The 19,230-nt window shown below is 38.2% G+C and overlaps 1 protein-coding gene across 3 annotated transcripts in view; it reads right to left on the reverse strand.

Moving 5' to 3' along the window:
- The window catches only part of TNKS (tankyrase), a 217,022-nt gene that overhangs the window by 22,537 nt on the left and 175,255 nt on the right, over nucleotides 1-19,230 (reverse strand). For all 3 annotated transcript variants that reach the window (XM_055349107.2, XM_055349105.2, XM_055349106.2), the window contains exons 18-20: nucleotides 12,458-12,646; nucleotides 8,832-9,069; nucleotides 8,055-8,137 (exon numbers count right to left, since the gene is read on the reverse strand). In XM_055349107.2, coding sequence (XP_055205082.2) covers nucleotides 8,055-8,137; nucleotides 8,832-9,069; nucleotides 12,458-12,646 — 510 coding nt within the window. The remainder of the gene's footprint in view (nucleotides 1-8,054; nucleotides 8,138-8,831; nucleotides 9,070-12,457; nucleotides 12,647-19,230) is intronic.

The raw sequence follows: 19,230 nt of genomic DNA on the forward strand, positions 1-19,230 counted from the left end.
CCACCCAGTGGCTATGTTCTGAACACACAGGATGAACTCGGGTAGCCACATTTCTTGAAGGCTGAACATGCAATTTTCCAGCCCTGATGAAGCTGGCTTTGTGACAATCCAAATACTAGTCTACAAGATTAGTCTTTGATTTTTCCCTGCCTTGGAAAACCAATAAATCCTTTTATAGATATTCAGTTTCCAACTCAAACAAGATCGCTTTTTTCCACTTTTAACTTGCAAGGAACATTTAAAAAACGGACAAATTAGGCCTGGACCTCTGCTGATTTTTTTGTCAGAATAAAATGAGTCTGATCTTTCCAGTGAAATGAACATATATCACTCGTTCTTTGGAAATAATTTTCTATATTGCTTCTAAGTGGCCATTTAAGCAGTAATTGCTTCATTGCACAAAGCGGGCAATTCACATCCAATCACCCAAAAGAAAGGTTTCAGCAGAGCTTTAAAAACAAAACAAAACAAAACAAAAAACCCCAGTTCTGAAATACACATCTTTGAGATGGAATAGTTCACAAAATAATAGGAGCCTTTACATTCTTAGCTAGACATGATTTTAATATAATTTGGAAACTATGTTATTGATGTCCCATTTTTTTCTTCTAAATATTCTAAACTAACTTCAGTTTAAAACCAAGGGTCTCATATCTATGTGGTAACTTCAACTTAGAGAATTCTCAGACTTGACTTGACTTTTTTTTGTTTTGTTTTGTTTTGTTTTTGAGACAGAGTCTCGCTCTGTCGCCCAGGCTGGAGTGCAGTGGCGCGATCTCAGCGGCTCACTGCAACCTCCACCTCCTGGGTTCACGCCATTCTCCTGCCTCAGCCTCCCGAGTCGCTGGGACTACAGGCGCCCGCCACCACGCCCGGCTAACTTTTTGTATTTTTAGTAGAGACGGGGTTTCACCGTGTTAGCCAGGATGGTCTCGATCTCCTGACCTCGTGATCCGCCCGTCTTGGCCTCCCAAAGTGCTGGGATTACAGGCGTGAGCCACCGTGCCTGGCCCTCGTCAGACTTTTCTGGATTGATACATATAGTGCACATCTGGAGGAAGCAGACACCAGGCCAGCAAAACACAATATTCTCTACAATGTTCCAGAGGAGTAATGGAGAATATTTAATATATTTATTCATTTTATAGCTCTAATCATAAAATGAATACAAAAAACCCAAACCAAACCAACAAAACAACCTGAAGAGACTGATAGCAAGTCACTTAGTTTAGAAGGCAAGGCTGAGAGGAGCTCTCACACCTAAAGTGGAAAGTGGTCTCCTACCTCCTGGCATTTGTGTCTTCACTGTAATCCCTTCCCCGTGTGAGACAGACTTATGAACTCACTTCTAACAAATATAATACAGCAGAAGTGATGGGAAATTACTTTTTACATTAGGTAATAAAGAGACTGTGGCTTCCATCTTGGGCGCTCACTCTTTGGACTGCTCACCCTAGAAGAACTGGCTGCCACGCTATGGCAGACAGACTCAATGATTCCCACCTCCTTACATCACATCCTGTGTGCTCCCCTCCCCTGGAGTGCAGGCTTGCCTAGTGACTTGCTTCTAACCAAGCAAATACAGCAATGGTGATGAGAAGTGACTAGCAGATCATCTTTCTCTTGCTGGCTTTGATAGAGCAAGAAACCACGTTATACAGGCTCACATGGCAAGGAACTGAGGGCTTCAGTCCAACAGACTGCAAGGGACTGAATCCTGCCGATAAGCACGTGAGGGTATGGAAGGGGATCCTTCTCCAGTAGAGTCTTTAGATGAGATACTGACCCTGGCTAATGCTCTGTAGCCTTGTGAGAGATCATGAAGCAAAGGACACAACTAAGCTGTGCATAGACTCCTGACTCACAAAATGTGTGCTGTTTTGAGCTGCTGAGTTTGCGGTAATTTATCAAGCAGCAACAGGTAAGTAATACTCCATAAGGTCACTCTGTGGAGAGGCCCACAGGTGAGGAATCAAGGCCAGTCAACCAACACTGTGAGAGAGCTTGAAAGCGGGTCCCCGCCCTTGCCAGCTGAGTCCCCAGGTGAGACTGCAGACCTGTTGGACAGTTTACTGCAGCTTCAGGACAGACCTTGAGCCAGAGGCACCCAACTAAGCCATGCTTAGATTGTTGACATACAGAAACTGTGGAATAATACATGTTTGTTATTTTAAGCCATTAAGTTTTGGGTAATTTGTTACACAGCAGTAGATAAGTGATCTACCTATGCTATCTTGGCATTTATGCAATTAGATACTTCCAGTCACACAAAAGGAATGCATATGAAAATAAGTAACTAAAGAAAAAAAAGAAAATGTTTATTAGTCTATCCTGAAGGATAGAAGAGATGAAAAGCTGTCAACCTGTGGAATCTAAAAAAAACAAAAAGGGAACGGGACAACTTTCTATACTTGCAACTGAATATAAATATACATTATTCTTGCAATTCCATCCAACCATTCATCATCCAACCACCATCCACACAATATTTGTTGTGTACTCGCTATATAACAAGCACAGTTCCAAGCACTTTATTTACATTACCTCATTTAATCCTTACAATGACAGATAATGAAGTACTATTAATGTATTTATGAGGTCACTGGTACTTAGAGAAGTCATAAAAATAGTACACAGAAGAGCTGAGATGTATAGCTGTATCTGTCTTTTCCCTGTTTATATTCTTTAAAAGGATAACTAGAAGGTGAAAATGATTAAACATTAAGTTTAGTTGCAGTGAGTTACATGGTGTCCAATTTGTCCACATATTTATCAGCCAGTGGCCACTGAAAAACCTTACATGAAAAGCTAAGAAATTTAGATTTATGTTAGCTCATTCACATATAAAATGTTTAATGAGTACCTTCTTTATGCTATATATTTCTTTAAAAAGTAACTAAATATTTCATTTAGTTCTAAAACAACCCCTTATAGTTGGAAAGTTACATAGTTGGTCCAAATAACTGATAGTAAAAGAGTGGGGCCATGAAACAGAGTGCTAACCAAAGTTCATGCTATTTACTTGAGGTAACCAAGAAACAAAAAGTGGGTCAATGTCTTGGACAATCCCTAAGAGAACTCTCGTGAAGGTGACCTGCTTGGTCAGGGTTGCAAGGGGGGCTGGGAAGGAAGGAGCAGGAAGGAGATGAGGAAAGGTTCTCAGAAGAAGGTCATAATTCAGCTAAGCAGCAGGAGCTAATCAGTCAGGGGAAGGAGGGAAGTGTGCTTAAGACAGAGGGAATAGCATGTGCAAAGGGAAAATCAGTTAAAAGAATACAGAGTATTTGAGGGACCTTAAGTACTGTAGTTCAAAATGGTTACAGGAGAGTATGTATCAAGGATTAAAAGGAGCACAGCAGAGCAGCAGGCACAGAGAGGATCTTAAAGGGCCTTATCTATCAAAGTAAGAGGCTTAGAAGTATACCAAAGTCTGGCCAGGTGTGGTGGCTCATGCCTGTAATCTCAGCACTTTGGGAGGCCAAGGCGGGCAGATCACGGGGTCAGGAGTTTGAGACCAGCCTGACCAACATGGTGAAACCCCATCTCTACTAAAAATACAAAAATTAGCCGGGTATGGTGGCCTATGCCTGTAATCCCAGCTACTCAGGAGGCTGAGGCAGGAGAATCGTGTGAACCTGGGAGGCGGAGGTTGCAGTGAGCTGAGATCACGCCACTGCGCTCCAGCCTGGGCAATAGAGCTAGACTCCATCTCAAAAAAAAAAAAAAAAAGTATACCAAAGGCCCTGGGAAGTCTTTTCAGCAGAGTAATATGATCAAAGTTGTATTTTAGGAGGATGAGACTGTTGGCATTATGAAGGGCAGATTTGGAAGGAAAGGCGACTGGGAATAAGAAGAAGATAAAATGGCATGGAAGGGATGAATCTGAAAGCAACTGGAGAACTGTATTTACAGGGCCTGGTAAATAGAAATGGTTAAAATAAAAGGAATGAAAGTAAGATTATTCCAAAATTCTGCAGCTGGGTAACTATGAGACTTTTGTATCAACAAAAGAAATAGAAATATCTGGATGGAAAGCAGGTTAGTTGGATTTTAGACATGTTGCTTCAAGACTCAGGAATTTTATATATACCCCTATCAGCTGTTAGACTTTTTTTTCCTGAAAATCGTATTTAAATTAACTTGCTCCTTTTCTAAAACCTTGACTTAGTTATTATACTGAGGAAATCACAAGCTTGTTGGGCTAGTTATTTCTATCTAGTATACATTAAAATAAAATTACTAAGAATAAAGATTATCCACGTGTCAGTTAAAGTCATCTTGCACATAAAGCAAAGGTCACTGCAAAAAGAGCTACCTCTAGCTTCTGAGAGTCATTTTACTTTGGGTGGGGAGAGTAAACTAGTTTTAATGAAAAAGACGTCCTCTTGCTTGGGCTTAAAAGGTTGTATGGTACAGCAGTAGTAATAAGAACTAACTTTATAATCAAGTTCACAATGAATTACGGGAGGCCATGCTTTTGTCTTCAAGAATTTGAAATCAAAATTTATCTGGTCACTTTCCATGAAAATACATAGGTTAACCATAAAAATGTCCACAAGCAGTCTTCCAAGTGATAGCATTTATGTTCTAGGAATTGCAGTGTAAATAAAATCTGTCTTTCCCATATAAAAAGTGTTCCTACCTATGTTCATAGGTAGAAAGCTCTGTTATAAAGGAAGGGCCAAAGTCACATGGGTACTATATTTCATTAACTAGAAAGGATACTATATTATTTAACATAGAACTTGGCAAAGTATCTATGGGAAACAGGACAATTTAGTTTAGAGACTTCCAAGAGAGTAACTGTGAAGACAGGAGGGGAGGCTATGATGTGTAGAAGGTTTTCTTCTGGGACCAGAAATAAAATAACTACATTCCACACCCCACTGGCATCCATGAGTAGGAACACAGGCAATGAGACATATAAGCATGTCAAAGAGCATCAGAAAACAACGGCTCCCCTGGCTTAAGCCAAACAGATATAAATTAAATGAGTTCAATGCATGCACCCTCACTCCTCCCCGACTATACAAATACGTTGGCCATCATCACATATTACTGATACAGAATGTTAATGGGAGAAAATGCTAAGGGTTAAAGTTATGGAAAAGGTTATCAAATTTATTTATAATGGAAGGCTAGATAAATAACATTTGCAATTAAAATAAAAATAAATTTGATTGCTTGATGATTGGGCCAGACACAGTTCAATACAAAGAAAGGTAGTATCACTTGTCTGGAGGGAAAGAACTGTGCTTGGTAATACACATTAAATGCAATCGTCTACGTATTGATCAAGAAAAGGCTATAGAAATTATTCTGGCTAAAAGAAAATCAATGGAACCATTTACTCAGAATGAAACTGCAGTAAAAAAAGAACAATGAAACTGAGGAAACCAGGACAAGCTGTCAGAAGGAATGACTAGGAGACTAAACTATTAAACTATTCAAATCAATAACATGTGATAAATACGCCACAGGAAGTCAGTTACTGACAATGAGAATATACGATATAAAGTAAAAAAGAACACATAAAATTATAATGCAAACTGACTAAAAGAAGAAAAATGAACATTCTTTAGAAAACTTTCATCAGTAAATTGGAATTATTTGTTTGAGTTAAGGTCTTTGGTTTATTTAGCAAAGATGTGTTTGAAATTTTACAATTATTGTGGAAATGATTTGGGAAGAACAGCTATAGCTGTAACATGGGAACAGCAGAGTATAATCGTTTTAAAACAGCTTTCACACCTTCAGTTAGGGAATAAGGATAAAGCACTCTTACTGTTTAGGATATTGTCCTAAGAAAGCTCCAAACCAGAGGATGAATAAATGGTTGGAAAAGAAAATGATTTTATAGACAGCAGTCTATAAAGTCCTAACCATTAGACCAAAGGCACCTGTGATGCATCACTGTATTAAAAGCTGACACAGCAGCACAATATCACTGAGAATTTTAACTCTCTGAACATTTGTAAGCATTAGGTTTTACAGGTAAAGGAAGTGATAGGATAAATGTCATTCAGCCCAATTTTACACAGCTAGTAAGAGGGTAAAAATAATTAGAATTAAGGTCTTCTTTTAGTCCAGTGCTATCCCTACTCGGCTGTTCTTATCATTAAGAGAATTAAAGATGAACTATAATGAAAAAATGTAGCTAAAAAAAAAGAGAGAAAGCAGAAGAAAAATCTTAACAGTATAATTGATATAAAAAAGAAAAAAGACCTGGTTTTTAAGTTAACTCCAAACTGACTATAAGCCTAGAAGGGAACCATAATGGGCCAAAGGTGCCAGTGAAATACTGGAAAATTATGTCATATAAAGAATAATTGAAAAAACAGATTTATTCTAAAATAGGGGAAGATGTGTAGAGGTGGGTGATTGAAAGGGTGACATCTCTGATAAGTTGACTAGGTCTTAAAAAGATATATAGGGCCATATTATGTTGTAGTGGGCTGAATGGTGGCCCTCAAAATGATACGTCTATGTTCTAATCCCCAGAACCTGTGAATGTCACCTTCCTTGGAAGAAAAGTGTCTGCAGATGCAATTATGTTAAGGGTCTAGAGATGAGGAGATCACCCAGGATTATACTGGTGGCCTCAAATTCAATGCAAATGTCCTTAGAAGAGATACAGAGGACAGGAAGGCAATGTGAAGATGGATGCAGAGACTGGAGTAGCATGGCCACAAGCCAAGGAAGCTGCCAACCATCAGAAGCAAGAAGAGGCATGGAATAGATTCTCCCCTACAGCCTCTGTAGGGAGTATAGTCCTCTGAAACTGAATACATATGTAGACTGGAGATTAGATCTCTGTGCAAAACAGGGTAAGCGTAAGCGTAAGCCGAAAACAAAGGAATCATACCTCCGGGCAGATTTTGGCACACTTTAAGTTACGAGCATTCTATTACACCTGTCCCAAATTGTAACAAGATATCTTCCTTAGCTGGAGGACTAACATGGGTGTTATTATACAAGGGTGATCCCTACACCTGGGAGAATAATTTTTCTCTAAACACCTTTCCCATTCTTAAATTTCATGTATATCAATAGTCCATTTAAATTCAGGACTTACCATCATTCAATATTTAAAGCTGATCATAATAATGAAAGCATACAATATTACAACTCCTTCTCCTGTATGAAAACAGTAAAACAAACAGAAGAATCCTAATTCATAAATGCCCTAATGATGACTCCATCCTTAGACCTTCACAGACATTTAAGATGGATCCCAAAATAGGGTGGGTCTATTGGAATGTATGGCCAACTTTTGGTTTAAGATTATTTAAGACTCCAAGTGGACAACAGAAACTTCATAAAGGGGCAATTTTTTAAAAGTGCACTTGTCTAAGTAATACTGTGCTTTCCAAATTAATGGGCAACTGCTTCAGGAGCCTAGTCACATGAATAATGAAATGAGATGAATAAAGACTGACATTTTTCGGAAACAAACAACCAAGGACAATCATGAAAACATTCTTTTGAGGTAGTTGCATGGTCTAAGTTTTGACATGTAATAAAATGCATAGTGCTAGACTGCTTATGAAGATAAAATAAAGACTCATTTGTTAGACAATTTTGGGGAGAAGTATAAAATACGGGGCTCCTCTGCCTTCTTATAGAAATGTGTTGTGGATTTAAGAATAGCTCGTAAGAAGCAAAAGAGGAAGAGGTGGGTGGCAATTAATAAGTCTTTCTTTTTTTTTTTTTCGAGATAGGGTTTTGTTTTGTCGCCAAAGCTAGAATGCAGTGGCACAATCACAGCTCACTGCAGTTTCAAACTCCTGGGCTCACATGATCTTCCTGCTTCAGCCTCTCAGCAGCTAGGACTACAGGGGCCCAGTAAGTCACCATGCTCAGCTAACTTAAAAACTTTTTTTTTTTTGTAGAGATGGGGGTCTCACTTTGTTGCCCACCCTGGTCTCAAACTCCTGGGCTCAAGCAATCCTGCCGAAGCATTCCAAACTGTTGGGATTAAGGTGTGAACCACTGCATCCAGCCTAATCTTAGTATTTAATTTAAATGACTCAAATATATACAAGAGTATTTACCTGTTCTGTTTCAAAGATATCCCGAAGGTGTTCAAGGCCAAGGCTTTTTAGAAATTGGCTGATATTCATGTCAAGACCAGCAACTAAAACAGAAACATATTAAAGATTCTCAGAAAGAATTCTCTAAATATAAAGAAAATTTCAGTATCCATTTAGACATGACTCTGACAACCTTGGCTGTCAGATGATTTTACATGGCATAAAATAATATAGAATACATAGATTTAATTTAGACACTTTATTTCTGAAGTTGATTGGGAAGTAAAAGCAGAGTGTTTTATCTTTATCAAATTAGTATTTGTATTCTAATATTATGGTTAGAATATAGAATTATAACTTATTGTAATTTATAAAAATATATAGATTATACTAATTTTAACATTATAGTATAATTCTTATACTATAGAATGCTACTTATATAGAAAAATCTAAAGCTTTTAATGAATTAAAAAATCTAAATGTATCAGCTATCATTTTAGTTTTCATTCCTGAAATGACCTCTCAGTTGTGTTCTGACACAATTTCAGTGTAAGTGGTTCAATAAGATGCTATGGTTGTAAACAGATGCTCTAGAATATACAGAAATAAGAACAATGACAATGCCAAGAAACGTGGCAGCCTTCTATGAAGAAATATTTCTTATAAGATGTTGTGTGTATGAAAATTTATAGACAGGACGTCTCTAATTGAGGCATTCAATAGTTATCAACAGAAAAAAGTCATTCCGCTCCACTAACAAAAGGTATAAATAAATAAGCATTCACGGGGTCTACTCACCTTCTCCTTCCTTCCTTTCTGTTCCCGCGGCGCCATCCCCTGCATTGGAGGCTCCTCCTACGGCCAACTCTGCTAAAGGGCCAGTGAGGTTGTCTATGCTGCTGGCAGCAGAGAGGCAGGAGGGGGTGGATGCTGGTGAGATCAGAGAGGCACTCACTACAGTAGCCTGAGGTTTAAAACAGGTAGGTAAGGCCTCTGGGGGCATGGCATCTATCAGCAAAGCTCTAATATCGTCAGCCTAAAAAAAAGATTAAAAACAAAAACCATGAAAATACTATATATTAAAATGGTAAGTTTTTCACTGATAACCAAATACTTTGTGGATTTTTTCCTTAATGAATGCCTCATTATCACCTACTGGTTTTTGATCATTCCTTCTCCTATCCACAGCTCCAAAGAGTTTCAATAGTTTCAGTAGACAGAATTAGAGAAACTATGTAATTTTTAAAGATATTTCTTCTTTCATTTAAAAAAAAGCACTTTCACTGTTAACTGTCACCCTTCTTTAGAAAAAATTTCCGTATTTACTGTATTTTGCTTATGTTTAAACAGCTATAATCTGGTTATTTACTTCACACTTAATAATTTCATGTACAATTAACATCTGGTGAAATTTCAAAGGGATGACACTTTAATTTAGCTCATTCATTCATAAACTTTTCAGTTTTTAAGTATTAGATGCAACTGCTTTTCGAGTATGCGGGAGATAGTCTCCAAAGACAGCCACCCATCAATTCCTTCCTCCCGTCATGTATGCCTCCCCTTGAATTTCTGCCCCCCTACCCCCTGAATGTGGTTTGCCCTGTGAGTTGTCTTGACCAATAGAATGGAGAAGAAGTGACATTCTGAGGCTTTTGAGCCAGGCTTTAAGTGGATTGGCAGTGTCTACTTTTACTCTCTTAGAAGCCATCTGCCACGTTGTACAGAAGTTTGGGCTAGACTACTGAGTGGTGAGATCCTATGCAGGGAGAGCCCTGCGGGATGAAAGGCCATCTTGGAAGCTCCAGCCTCTGCTGAGTTCCCAGGTGCAGGTAACTGCAAAACCAGAACCGCCCAGCTGAGCCCAGTCAACTCCCAGACGTGTGAGAAATAATAAACTGTCACGTTAAACCCTCAGTGGGTTTGGGGGTGGCTTAGTGGGCAGCAGTAGAGAAATGAAATGCACACCAGTACCTGGAAGTGGGGTGCTGGTGGACATGTGACTTTGGTTGAAGGTGTGAAGGGTGGCCTGGTTATTGCTGAGGGAGGCTGTGAATGGAAGATAGGCAAGTGCTACTGAAGGCGAGACAAAGGGGACTAATGCTGTGTAGCAGAAAGTTTGGCAACGCTGGCACAGGAGATCTTATGGAAGGTAGAACGTAAACCTAAATAAATTTGTAAATTTGGCTAAGGAAATTTCCAGAACAAATTCTGCCTTGTCAACTGGACTGGTGTATTTATCTGCCCATGATAAGGTACAGGAAGACAGAAAGGAACTGTCCAGTTCTCTTTAAGGAAATGTATTCACCTAACATTTGCTAGATTAGAAAATAAAATTATTCACCATTCCCAGCCTCTCCATCAGCAAAAGTTTCTTCAAGTAAGGCACAGCCTCAGGCCAAAGGTCAAATCCAGCGTGCTGACAGGAAAACATGGCCTCAGAATAAAAATCAACTAGAGGTATAGATATATTACCTCAAAATCTTTAAAAAACCTCTAAGGTGGTACCTTGTGAATTCCCTTGGCTAGATGAAAGAGCTTCAAAGGATCTTATGGGCATTGTCCCACTGCATCTTGACTTGGATTCCATGTTAGAGAGGGACCTGTCTTGAAAAGATTTGTGGGCGGGGCTTTTGGCTGATGGAGTGGTGTGTAATTTGATGGGAAATCCAAAAGTTTATAAAGGAAGAGTTGTACTAGTTTGGACTAAAAGGGACAGGTAAATCAAAATGATAAAAGGCTCAGGGTCCCCAAAATTTCTAGGAGCAGGGAACAGGTTGAGAAAGCCACTTGGCTGTAAATATGATCCATTTCTTATGAAAAGAGAAGGATAATTCAGAGGGCATGGCCAAGAGCTACAGAGGCTATGTACAGTGGTTCACACCTGTAATCCCAGCACTTTGGGAGGCTGAGGAAGGCGGCTGAGGGAGGAGCCCAGACGTTCAAGACTAACCTGGGCAACATAGCAAGACCCTGTCTCTACAAAAAGTAAAAACAAAAAAAATAGCCAGGCATAGTGGCATGTGCCTGTAGTCCCAGCTACTCAGGAGATTGAGATAGGAGGATGGCTTGAATCTAAGAGGTTGGGGTTGTGGTGAGCCATGATCACGCCACTGCACTCTGGCCTGGGTGACATAGCCAGACTGTGTCTCAAGGGGAAAAAAAAAGAAAAGAAAAGAAAAAAAAGGAAAAAAAAAGACAGCCACAGTGAACCACTCCCTGGGAGCAGAACTGGGCCCTAATCAGGGATCATTCCCTAACTCCAGAGTAGATGGCCCTGATAACATGTGTCTGGCTGAATTTTAGAACTGCTAAGGACCCAGTGATGACTATCTGCCCCCTGTTGGTGGGGGGAGCACGTGGCAGGTGAGTGTAATTTGAATGTGGGAAAAATAGATTTAATTCATATTCACAGGGAAGACTGTGGCTGATTAAAGATGGCCAAGAAATTTTTGCTTCTCCTTTCAAAGAAGGTGGAATCTGTTTTCCTATCCCTTGAACCTGAGCTGACTTCATGACTTGCTTTGCACAACAGAATGTGGCGGAAGTGACAGCATGTCAGTTCCAGGCTTAGCCTTAAAGAAAAATGACAGCCTCTGCTTTCTCCCTCTTGAGATACAATTATTCTGTGAAGAAATTCTAACAAGACCACTTAATGATGACATGCCACATGGGACTAGAGAGGCCCCTGCCTTCTAGTTGTATTTGTCAAGGCCCCAGGCATATGAATGAAGCCGTCTTTATGTTTCTGCCCCAGCCACCAGCTATACGCAGTTGCACAAGTGACCCCAGGTAAGACCAGAAGAATCTCCTAGCCAACATACAGAATCATAAGAAATAATAAGTCATTATTATTTTAAGCCACTGGGTGTTTTGAAACAGTTACGCAGCAATCAATAAATGAAACAGAACATAACTTGAAAAAACATTTCTGGCTTAAAAATTAGAAATTATTGTGACTATACAGTAACTCCCTGGTTTTCAGAAAGTTCACGGAAGATGATGCAGTGCTTAACTTTGCAGTTAAATAATACTGCCCAGAGTTAACTTTTCTTTGACTATCTCACAGACTTAGGTAAATTATCATGAACATTAGTTGCTCTACAATAACATGCCAAATACAGAAGGTACAAGATATTTTACTAAATGTAATTCTTTGAGGTTACACTGTAAAAATGTGTTTTCTTAAGATTCATGTTTTCCCGGCAGGCTAAGAATGGCAAAAAATTAAATTAACTTACTGTTTAGTTTGTCTTAAGACTTTTAAATTATATTTTCATAGAAAAAGTGTGAACTTCAAAAATTTTCAGAAGATCTCTGTTCTAAGTGAAATAAACACGACTAAAAGTAAGCTGGTGAACCCCAGAATCTGATGTCATCTGTGAAAGCAGAAGGAACAATAATCAGTATCTGAAATGAGGACTTACTGTTGCCAGATCCAGAGGCGTCTGGCCTTCCTGGTTCTTCATGGTGGGGTCTGCACCGTGCGCTAGGAGGAGGGCGCACAGCTGCGTCCTTCCTTTCTGGGCTGCTTCATGGAGAGGAGTAAACGCCCACTTATCTGTTGCATTTACACACGTGTTGTATTTTATCAATAAAGCCGCTATGTCAACATGCTGAAAAAAAAGAAAAGGATACAAAGAGTTAAGAATGAGATCATCTGGTAAAGCACCATTGTGTATACCTGTTTTTATTTAACAATTCACTCCTCTATATCTCCATTTTCATCCTTAACAGAAGTTTCTTCTAAAAAAAGGAGTATTTCAGTCTTCTACTTACACTTTGGACTCCATCTTTTCTTGCCTCCTTCAAAATCTCAATTACACAATTATACTATTACCCTGTAACTGTTCATGGGCTTATTTTCAAAAAATGCATCCCTCTAATATATTCAACTTTATTTTAAAAACAAATACTATGTAAGGTGTTTCGTTCTGTAAAGTGAAACCAGTACCTAATTCAAATCTTCTGTTAATGGTCTAATCTATCTGCCAAACTTTTCAAATATGCATTCTATTCACACTGATTCTCTTATCTTCCCATTTCTTTTCTACCTACTGCAATCAGATTTACTGAAATACTCATCTCAAAGATTCTCAATGTTTTCTCTTCAGCCTTTGAAAAAGCAACATAACATTTTATGAAAATTGGTCTGTTATGTCTAACTGATTGCGGGGTGGAGGAAGTGTTAGCAGCAGACATGCTAATAACCTGGGCATGAGGTGATGAGACCCTGAACCGTTGACAGTTACAGAAAAATGGAAAAGAAGGGCTAAATCTGAGAAATTTTGAAAGAAAAAAAAATTGGGTTTAGAAAGCCAAATTCACAACAGAAGAGAGAGAGAGAAAAGTCAAAGATGACTACATTTTTTTTGGGGGGGGGGGAAGGAGGGGGGAATCTAGAAGATTAGAAAATAAGGTAGAACTACTGAAATAAATTGAGTTGTAAAAGTTTAAGTAGGGGCTGGGTGCGGTGGCTCACGCCTGTAATCCCAGCACTTTGGGAGGCTGAGGTGGGCGGATCACCTGAGGTCAGGAGTTCGAGACCAGCCTGGCCAACATAGTGAAACCCCGTCCCTACCAAAAATACAAAAATTAGCTGGGCATGGTGGTGCATGCCTGTAATCCAAGCTACTCGGGAGGCTGAGGCCAGAGAATCACTTGAACCCAAAAGGCGGAGGTTGCAGTGAGCTGAGATTGCACCACTGCACCCCAGCCTGGGTACCAGAGCAAGCCTCCGTCTCAAAAAAAAAAAAAAAGTTTAAGTAGGTATGAAACTCTCGGATAAGGCTCACTGAGGTAGGCACCTTCTGAGGTAAAACATCAAAGTAAAGACATTGTGCAGATGGTTTGTCAGAAAAGGTTGGAGCACAGTCGAGGGGGCATCATTCACTTACTCTCCCACCACTCACCCACCAACCAGCATTTGCTCAATACCTATGGAGGGCTGAGGACTGGGGCTGGGGGCTCCAGGGAGATTACGAAATGGAATAGGGGATTAATAGTTGTAGCTACTTGATAAATGAGCTCATTAAGGAAAGGAATACAGAAAGATAATTACAAGGTGGATAAAACCTTGAAAACAACAATATTTTGGAAAAGGAGAGTGGAAGAAAAATCCTCAGAGGAGACAAAAGGAAAAATGGAAGCTGGAGAAGAACTATAAAGGAGGAGGACTATAAAAGCCAACACAGGAGCAAGTTCCATGGAGACCAGGTTCACTCAAGTAAGAGCTCCACATAGCAAAAGGCTTCAGCTTCTTCCCAAAAATCCTTATAAAATAAGCTAAGACAATCGATCACACAATAGGCACTACTGATTCAACAAACAGGCTTTTTAAGAATATAAAAAATAACTTGTATATTTTTATAAATACATTTAGGATATTAGGCTGGTTAGCACTTAAGTATTTCTGAGATCCTTTTCAACTCCAGTATGCTATAATTTGGTGCAACCGGCACATTTGTGTCCCTTACAGACACATTTCTGGGCATAACTTGGTCAGTTTGGATAATTAACTCAAAAGCACATTACCTGTTGAGAATAAATTTCTAACTCATGCTGCTGCTCAACTACCATATATTGAGGTTTTTAAGGAAGACATTTATGAGAATGGGAAAAGACAAGGAAGGCCAAGAAAGATCCCAAGGTGCAACTTAATGCATGTCACTTTCTATCTTCCTTAAGATATCGTCTTCCCTGCACTCTTGAAGACACTCACTTCAAAAAGAACAGGCACTTTTTCTGAGGTAGTATTTAACTTTATGTAATATAAATATCTGTATTTCCTAATTTTAGAAATAGTAGTTTCTGAAAACAAAGTGAAGAACATTTATCTAAAAACAAAAGTACAGATCAGCCAACTACTAAGGAAAGCTTCCACATTTGCTCTAATAATACAAAGCAAAAAACCCCCCCAAAAAACAAAAAATAGGCCAGGTGTGGTGGTTCCGGCCTGTAATCCCACCACTTTGGGAGGCCGAGGCCAGCAGATCATTTGAGGTCAGGAGTTTGAGACCAGCCTGGCCAACATGGCGAAACCCCATCTCTGCTAAATATACAAAAATTAGCTGGGTGTGGCGCCACACACCTGTAATCCCAGCTACTTGGGAGGCTGAGGCAGGAGAATCGCTTGAATCTGGGAGACGGAGATTGCAGTGAGTCAAGATTGCACCACTGCTTTCCAGCCTGGGTGAAGAGTGAGAGTCCATCTCAAAACAAAACAAAACAAAAAACCCCATAAACAAAAAATAAAGTAAATAAGCAGCATAACCAGACTAAGTCTTCTCAGAACAGAATGTTTTGTGATTCTTCTGGGATTATAATATCACTATAAAATTAATTCTATAGCTTAATTATTTTTAAATTTTCTAACACAAAAGATGAAAACAGAGGTACCACTCGTGGTATTATCAAAATCACCTAAAACAAAACCAAACCTAGTAATTTATCTCCCTTATTCATAAGGCTATATGTTGAAAAAAGGCAGCAATTTTTGTTAAGTTAACCCAAAAGCACGGAATAATTTCAAGCTTCTCCCCAGTGAGGTTACAAGCTATTTAAACTGTGTTTCTGATGATTAATTTTATTGAACTCCCATGTTTACAGGCCGAATAATATAATCTGGTAGAATAATTTACACAGGCTACCAAAATTACAAAAAGTCCAAGGAAAATTACGTGTTTGTGTATGTGTGTATAAAATGAATTGTATATCTGGTATGTATTATTAAGCTTTCTTTATATTGAAGTTATAGTTTATGCTTGGACAAACCAATTACATGCTTGTGAAATTTTCTGACAAATGTCTGAAAGAACAATGAACAGGAAGGAGTATATTACTACCCAAATAGACTAAAAATACAGTTCTTAAGCTGTTTAATTCTTTTAAATAGCTACACCATTGAGGCAAAAACAGTAACTAGAATTTAAGGCTGACAAATCCAATAAACAGCAGTTCAGTTCTATTCAACACAGTATATAAGAGCAAAGTATTGAACTAGAAGGTCCAGAAAAGAAACTGATCTCTGTTGGAATGTTTCCAGGAGAAACAGACAATTTAACCTAGTTTCAGAACCCAGCTGCAATACAAAATGCTTTAAATGACAAATACAACCTAAAAAGACTGGGAAGCTTTTAATTTTAAAAAGGTGGGAAGTAGGGGAAAGAGAAACGTGCTTGGCTTCAGTTAAAGCCATTTAATTGTACAGAGGCTTTATTACAATTATGTCATGAAATTCCCCAAATGCTATTCATTTTAGAGAAAGCACTGGAAAATAAAAACAGTTGAGAGAAAGTGAATCAGTCAATTGATTTATAAGATACAAATTTACATGCTTTGTGCTAATAAGTGTCAATGCCATTTACTGACTAGCAGAAAAGTTAACTGTCTTGTATAAACATGTATTCAAATATAATACAAGGCATTATTATATAAAGAACACCGACACAGTAAGGCACACTACCACTAATATCAACTCATGCAACTTGTAATTTTTATTGATGCTTCTTAAATAAATACGTATTTTTTTCTCCATTTGGAAAAACTGAGGTTCTTTTTATACAAAAAAGGCTCAAAGACACACAGAGAGCAGATTGAGCTCTCTAGGGGAAAAAAGTAAATACGTATGAAGGAATAATGATCAATAAATAACTACATAAGTAAATAACTATGTAATTTCACAGCTACCTCAGATTATTATTTCATCCTCAGGCTAGTCAATTAATCTGTGTTTATTTAATACAGCACTGAGCCAGTCAAATATATAGATTATTCCTAAGGCTGTGAAATGTAGGAGTGACATGCAGCCCTTACTCTGACTGGCTTAGTACAGGAACTGTGGGAAGCGAGGAATTTACTAATTTTTAATATCTATATATCTATAGATATGGATATGTATTTTTTGGTAGAAATGGGGTCTCGCTATGTTGCCTAGGCCAGTCTTGAACTCTTGGGCTTGAAAGATCCTCCCGCCTCAGCCTCCCAAAGTGCTGGGATTATAGGCATGAGCCATTGCACCCGGCCATGAAGCAAGTTATTTTATAATAACCGTATTACCTTGCATTTTTATAATGCCTTACATTAGTTAATGCAATTTCCACATGCATGGTCTCATTTAATCATTACAACAAGCTGGAAAGGAGTTCTTGGAATCCAACTTTTACTACTGAGAAAACCAAAGATGAGAAAAAGTTAGACACTTGCTGAAGACTACTGGGTTATAAAACAGAAGAGGAAAGACTAGATCCCAGATATTCAGACCCTAAGTTCAGGTTTTTCCATTAAACCACAGATGCCTGCAGAGTTTGCTAGACTAAACCACAAGAGCCATTTTCCTTCCAAGCTGAAAATGGGAGAGATAATATTAGGAAGAAGAAATGATTTAAGTAGAGATCACTGGGTAACACTATACCTACAGTTGCTCTATAAATTGCTTGATTTTCAGAATAGAAGCTGAATTCCAGATGATATGCCACAGAAAATCTACTCCACAAAATGATGATATGTGGCCAGGCTAGTTCAAGCACCATCAAATTGATGGGATGAATACAACATAATCAGTGTTTTTCCATCCTAATAGAAATGTAGACTGGAGTCCTATGATTTCATTAAAATATCCAGCCAAGGCAGGATAGAATGAATAAAAAGGAACTTTTGAAAGATACACAGATTTACCAATCTACAAATAATAGAACATAGTTGTATCTACTCTTAAGGGGAGACAAAGTAGCTTTCTAAACTTTTTATATTGTGTTAATATTAGTACTCCTTAAATATATAAATGTATGTATTTATTACTACTCCTTAAATATAAGGATATACATGTATATCCTTAAATATATAAGTATATATATTTAAGGAGTACTAATAAATACTTCTTAATTCATTATATTTTAAATAAATATTTATTAAATATTTATTTATAAATAAATATATAGAGATAGGGTCTCACTATGTTACCCAGGCTGGTCTCAAAATCCTGGCCTTAAACCATGTTGCTGTCTCAGCCTCCCAACATGCTGAGATTACAGAAGTGAGCCACCATGCCTAGCCTTACTTTAAGTCTATTAATTGAGATTAAGAGAAATACTACTTAATATGGTTACTGATTGGTTACTAATAATAGATTATAGGTTTTACAAGTGGCATTAAATAAAATTATTTTGCGGAGCAGAGATCGTGAACGGGGAAAATGCCAACTGAGAGTCACTGTATGTCATGCGAGATTGCTGAGGGAAGTGGGTTGCCCATGTTAAAAAACAAACAAAAAAAAGGTATTATCACACTCATGTATCTGACCAAAAAAAAAAAAAAAAGGTAATTAAAAAAAGGTCTAGAAATCACCAAAGTCAAAGTTTGTCAAAAAAAAGTAACAGTCATCAACTCACCGATGCCTGATTTTTAAATTTACAAGTTTAATACACGAAAAAAATTTTTGAGTGACTCAATCCACCCTCACAATGAGGTAAAAATACCTGCTATAAACACATTATGTAGCCCATTTGCATTCTTCCATACAAGGATGAGATGAACCAGGTTGATCAAAACCTCTATCAAATGCCCTTTACAAGGCCTGGAGAATTTTTTGATCATTCTCACCTCAGTAAGTTACCTTCATTTACAAAGAGCTAAGCAGTAGGGATTTAACAAACATAAAAAGAGGATAACATAAAAAGAGATAATGAAAAAAAGTGTTCATTGTTTTTTCTTACTTGGAGTTAGAAAAGGAGAAGGGGAGTTATGGGTGATGGTGAATAAAGTTTATGAAAATGAAAGGGTGGACTTCCGGTCGGGAGACCGATTGCATTACACCTCTCTTCAGGTGACAGCAAGTCAGCCTCAAGGGAACGTGAAGTTAGACAAGGTCGACCAGTACTCTACATTTCGCTTGAGCCACAAGAGAACCACTGTATATTTTACTGTCTTCACAGTGGTCATCGAGTGACACACACGTAGAGTAAGTAACATCTTAACTGATGGGGATCAAAAGGTAAAATACTTAGTTTATAAATTAACTTTTCTTTATCCTCTGTGACAGCTATAAAGACTGTGCAAGGTGAAGACTAATGCAGTAGAACACATCTTAACGCTATCCCATGAGAAGAAGGAGGATCAAAAGGTAAAATACTTTATAAACTAACTTTTCTTTTCCTTATCCTCCGTGACTGCTATAAAGACTGTGAAAGGTGAAGGCTAATGG

Source organism: Gorilla gorilla, chromosome 7 (assembly GCF_029281585.2).
Source record: "Gorilla gorilla gorilla isolate KB3781 chromosome 7, NHGRI_mGorGor1-v2.1_pri, whole genome shotgun sequence".
Classification (NCBI taxonomy): domain Eukaryota; kingdom Metazoa; phylum Chordata; class Mammalia; order Primates; family Hominidae; genus Gorilla; species Gorilla gorilla.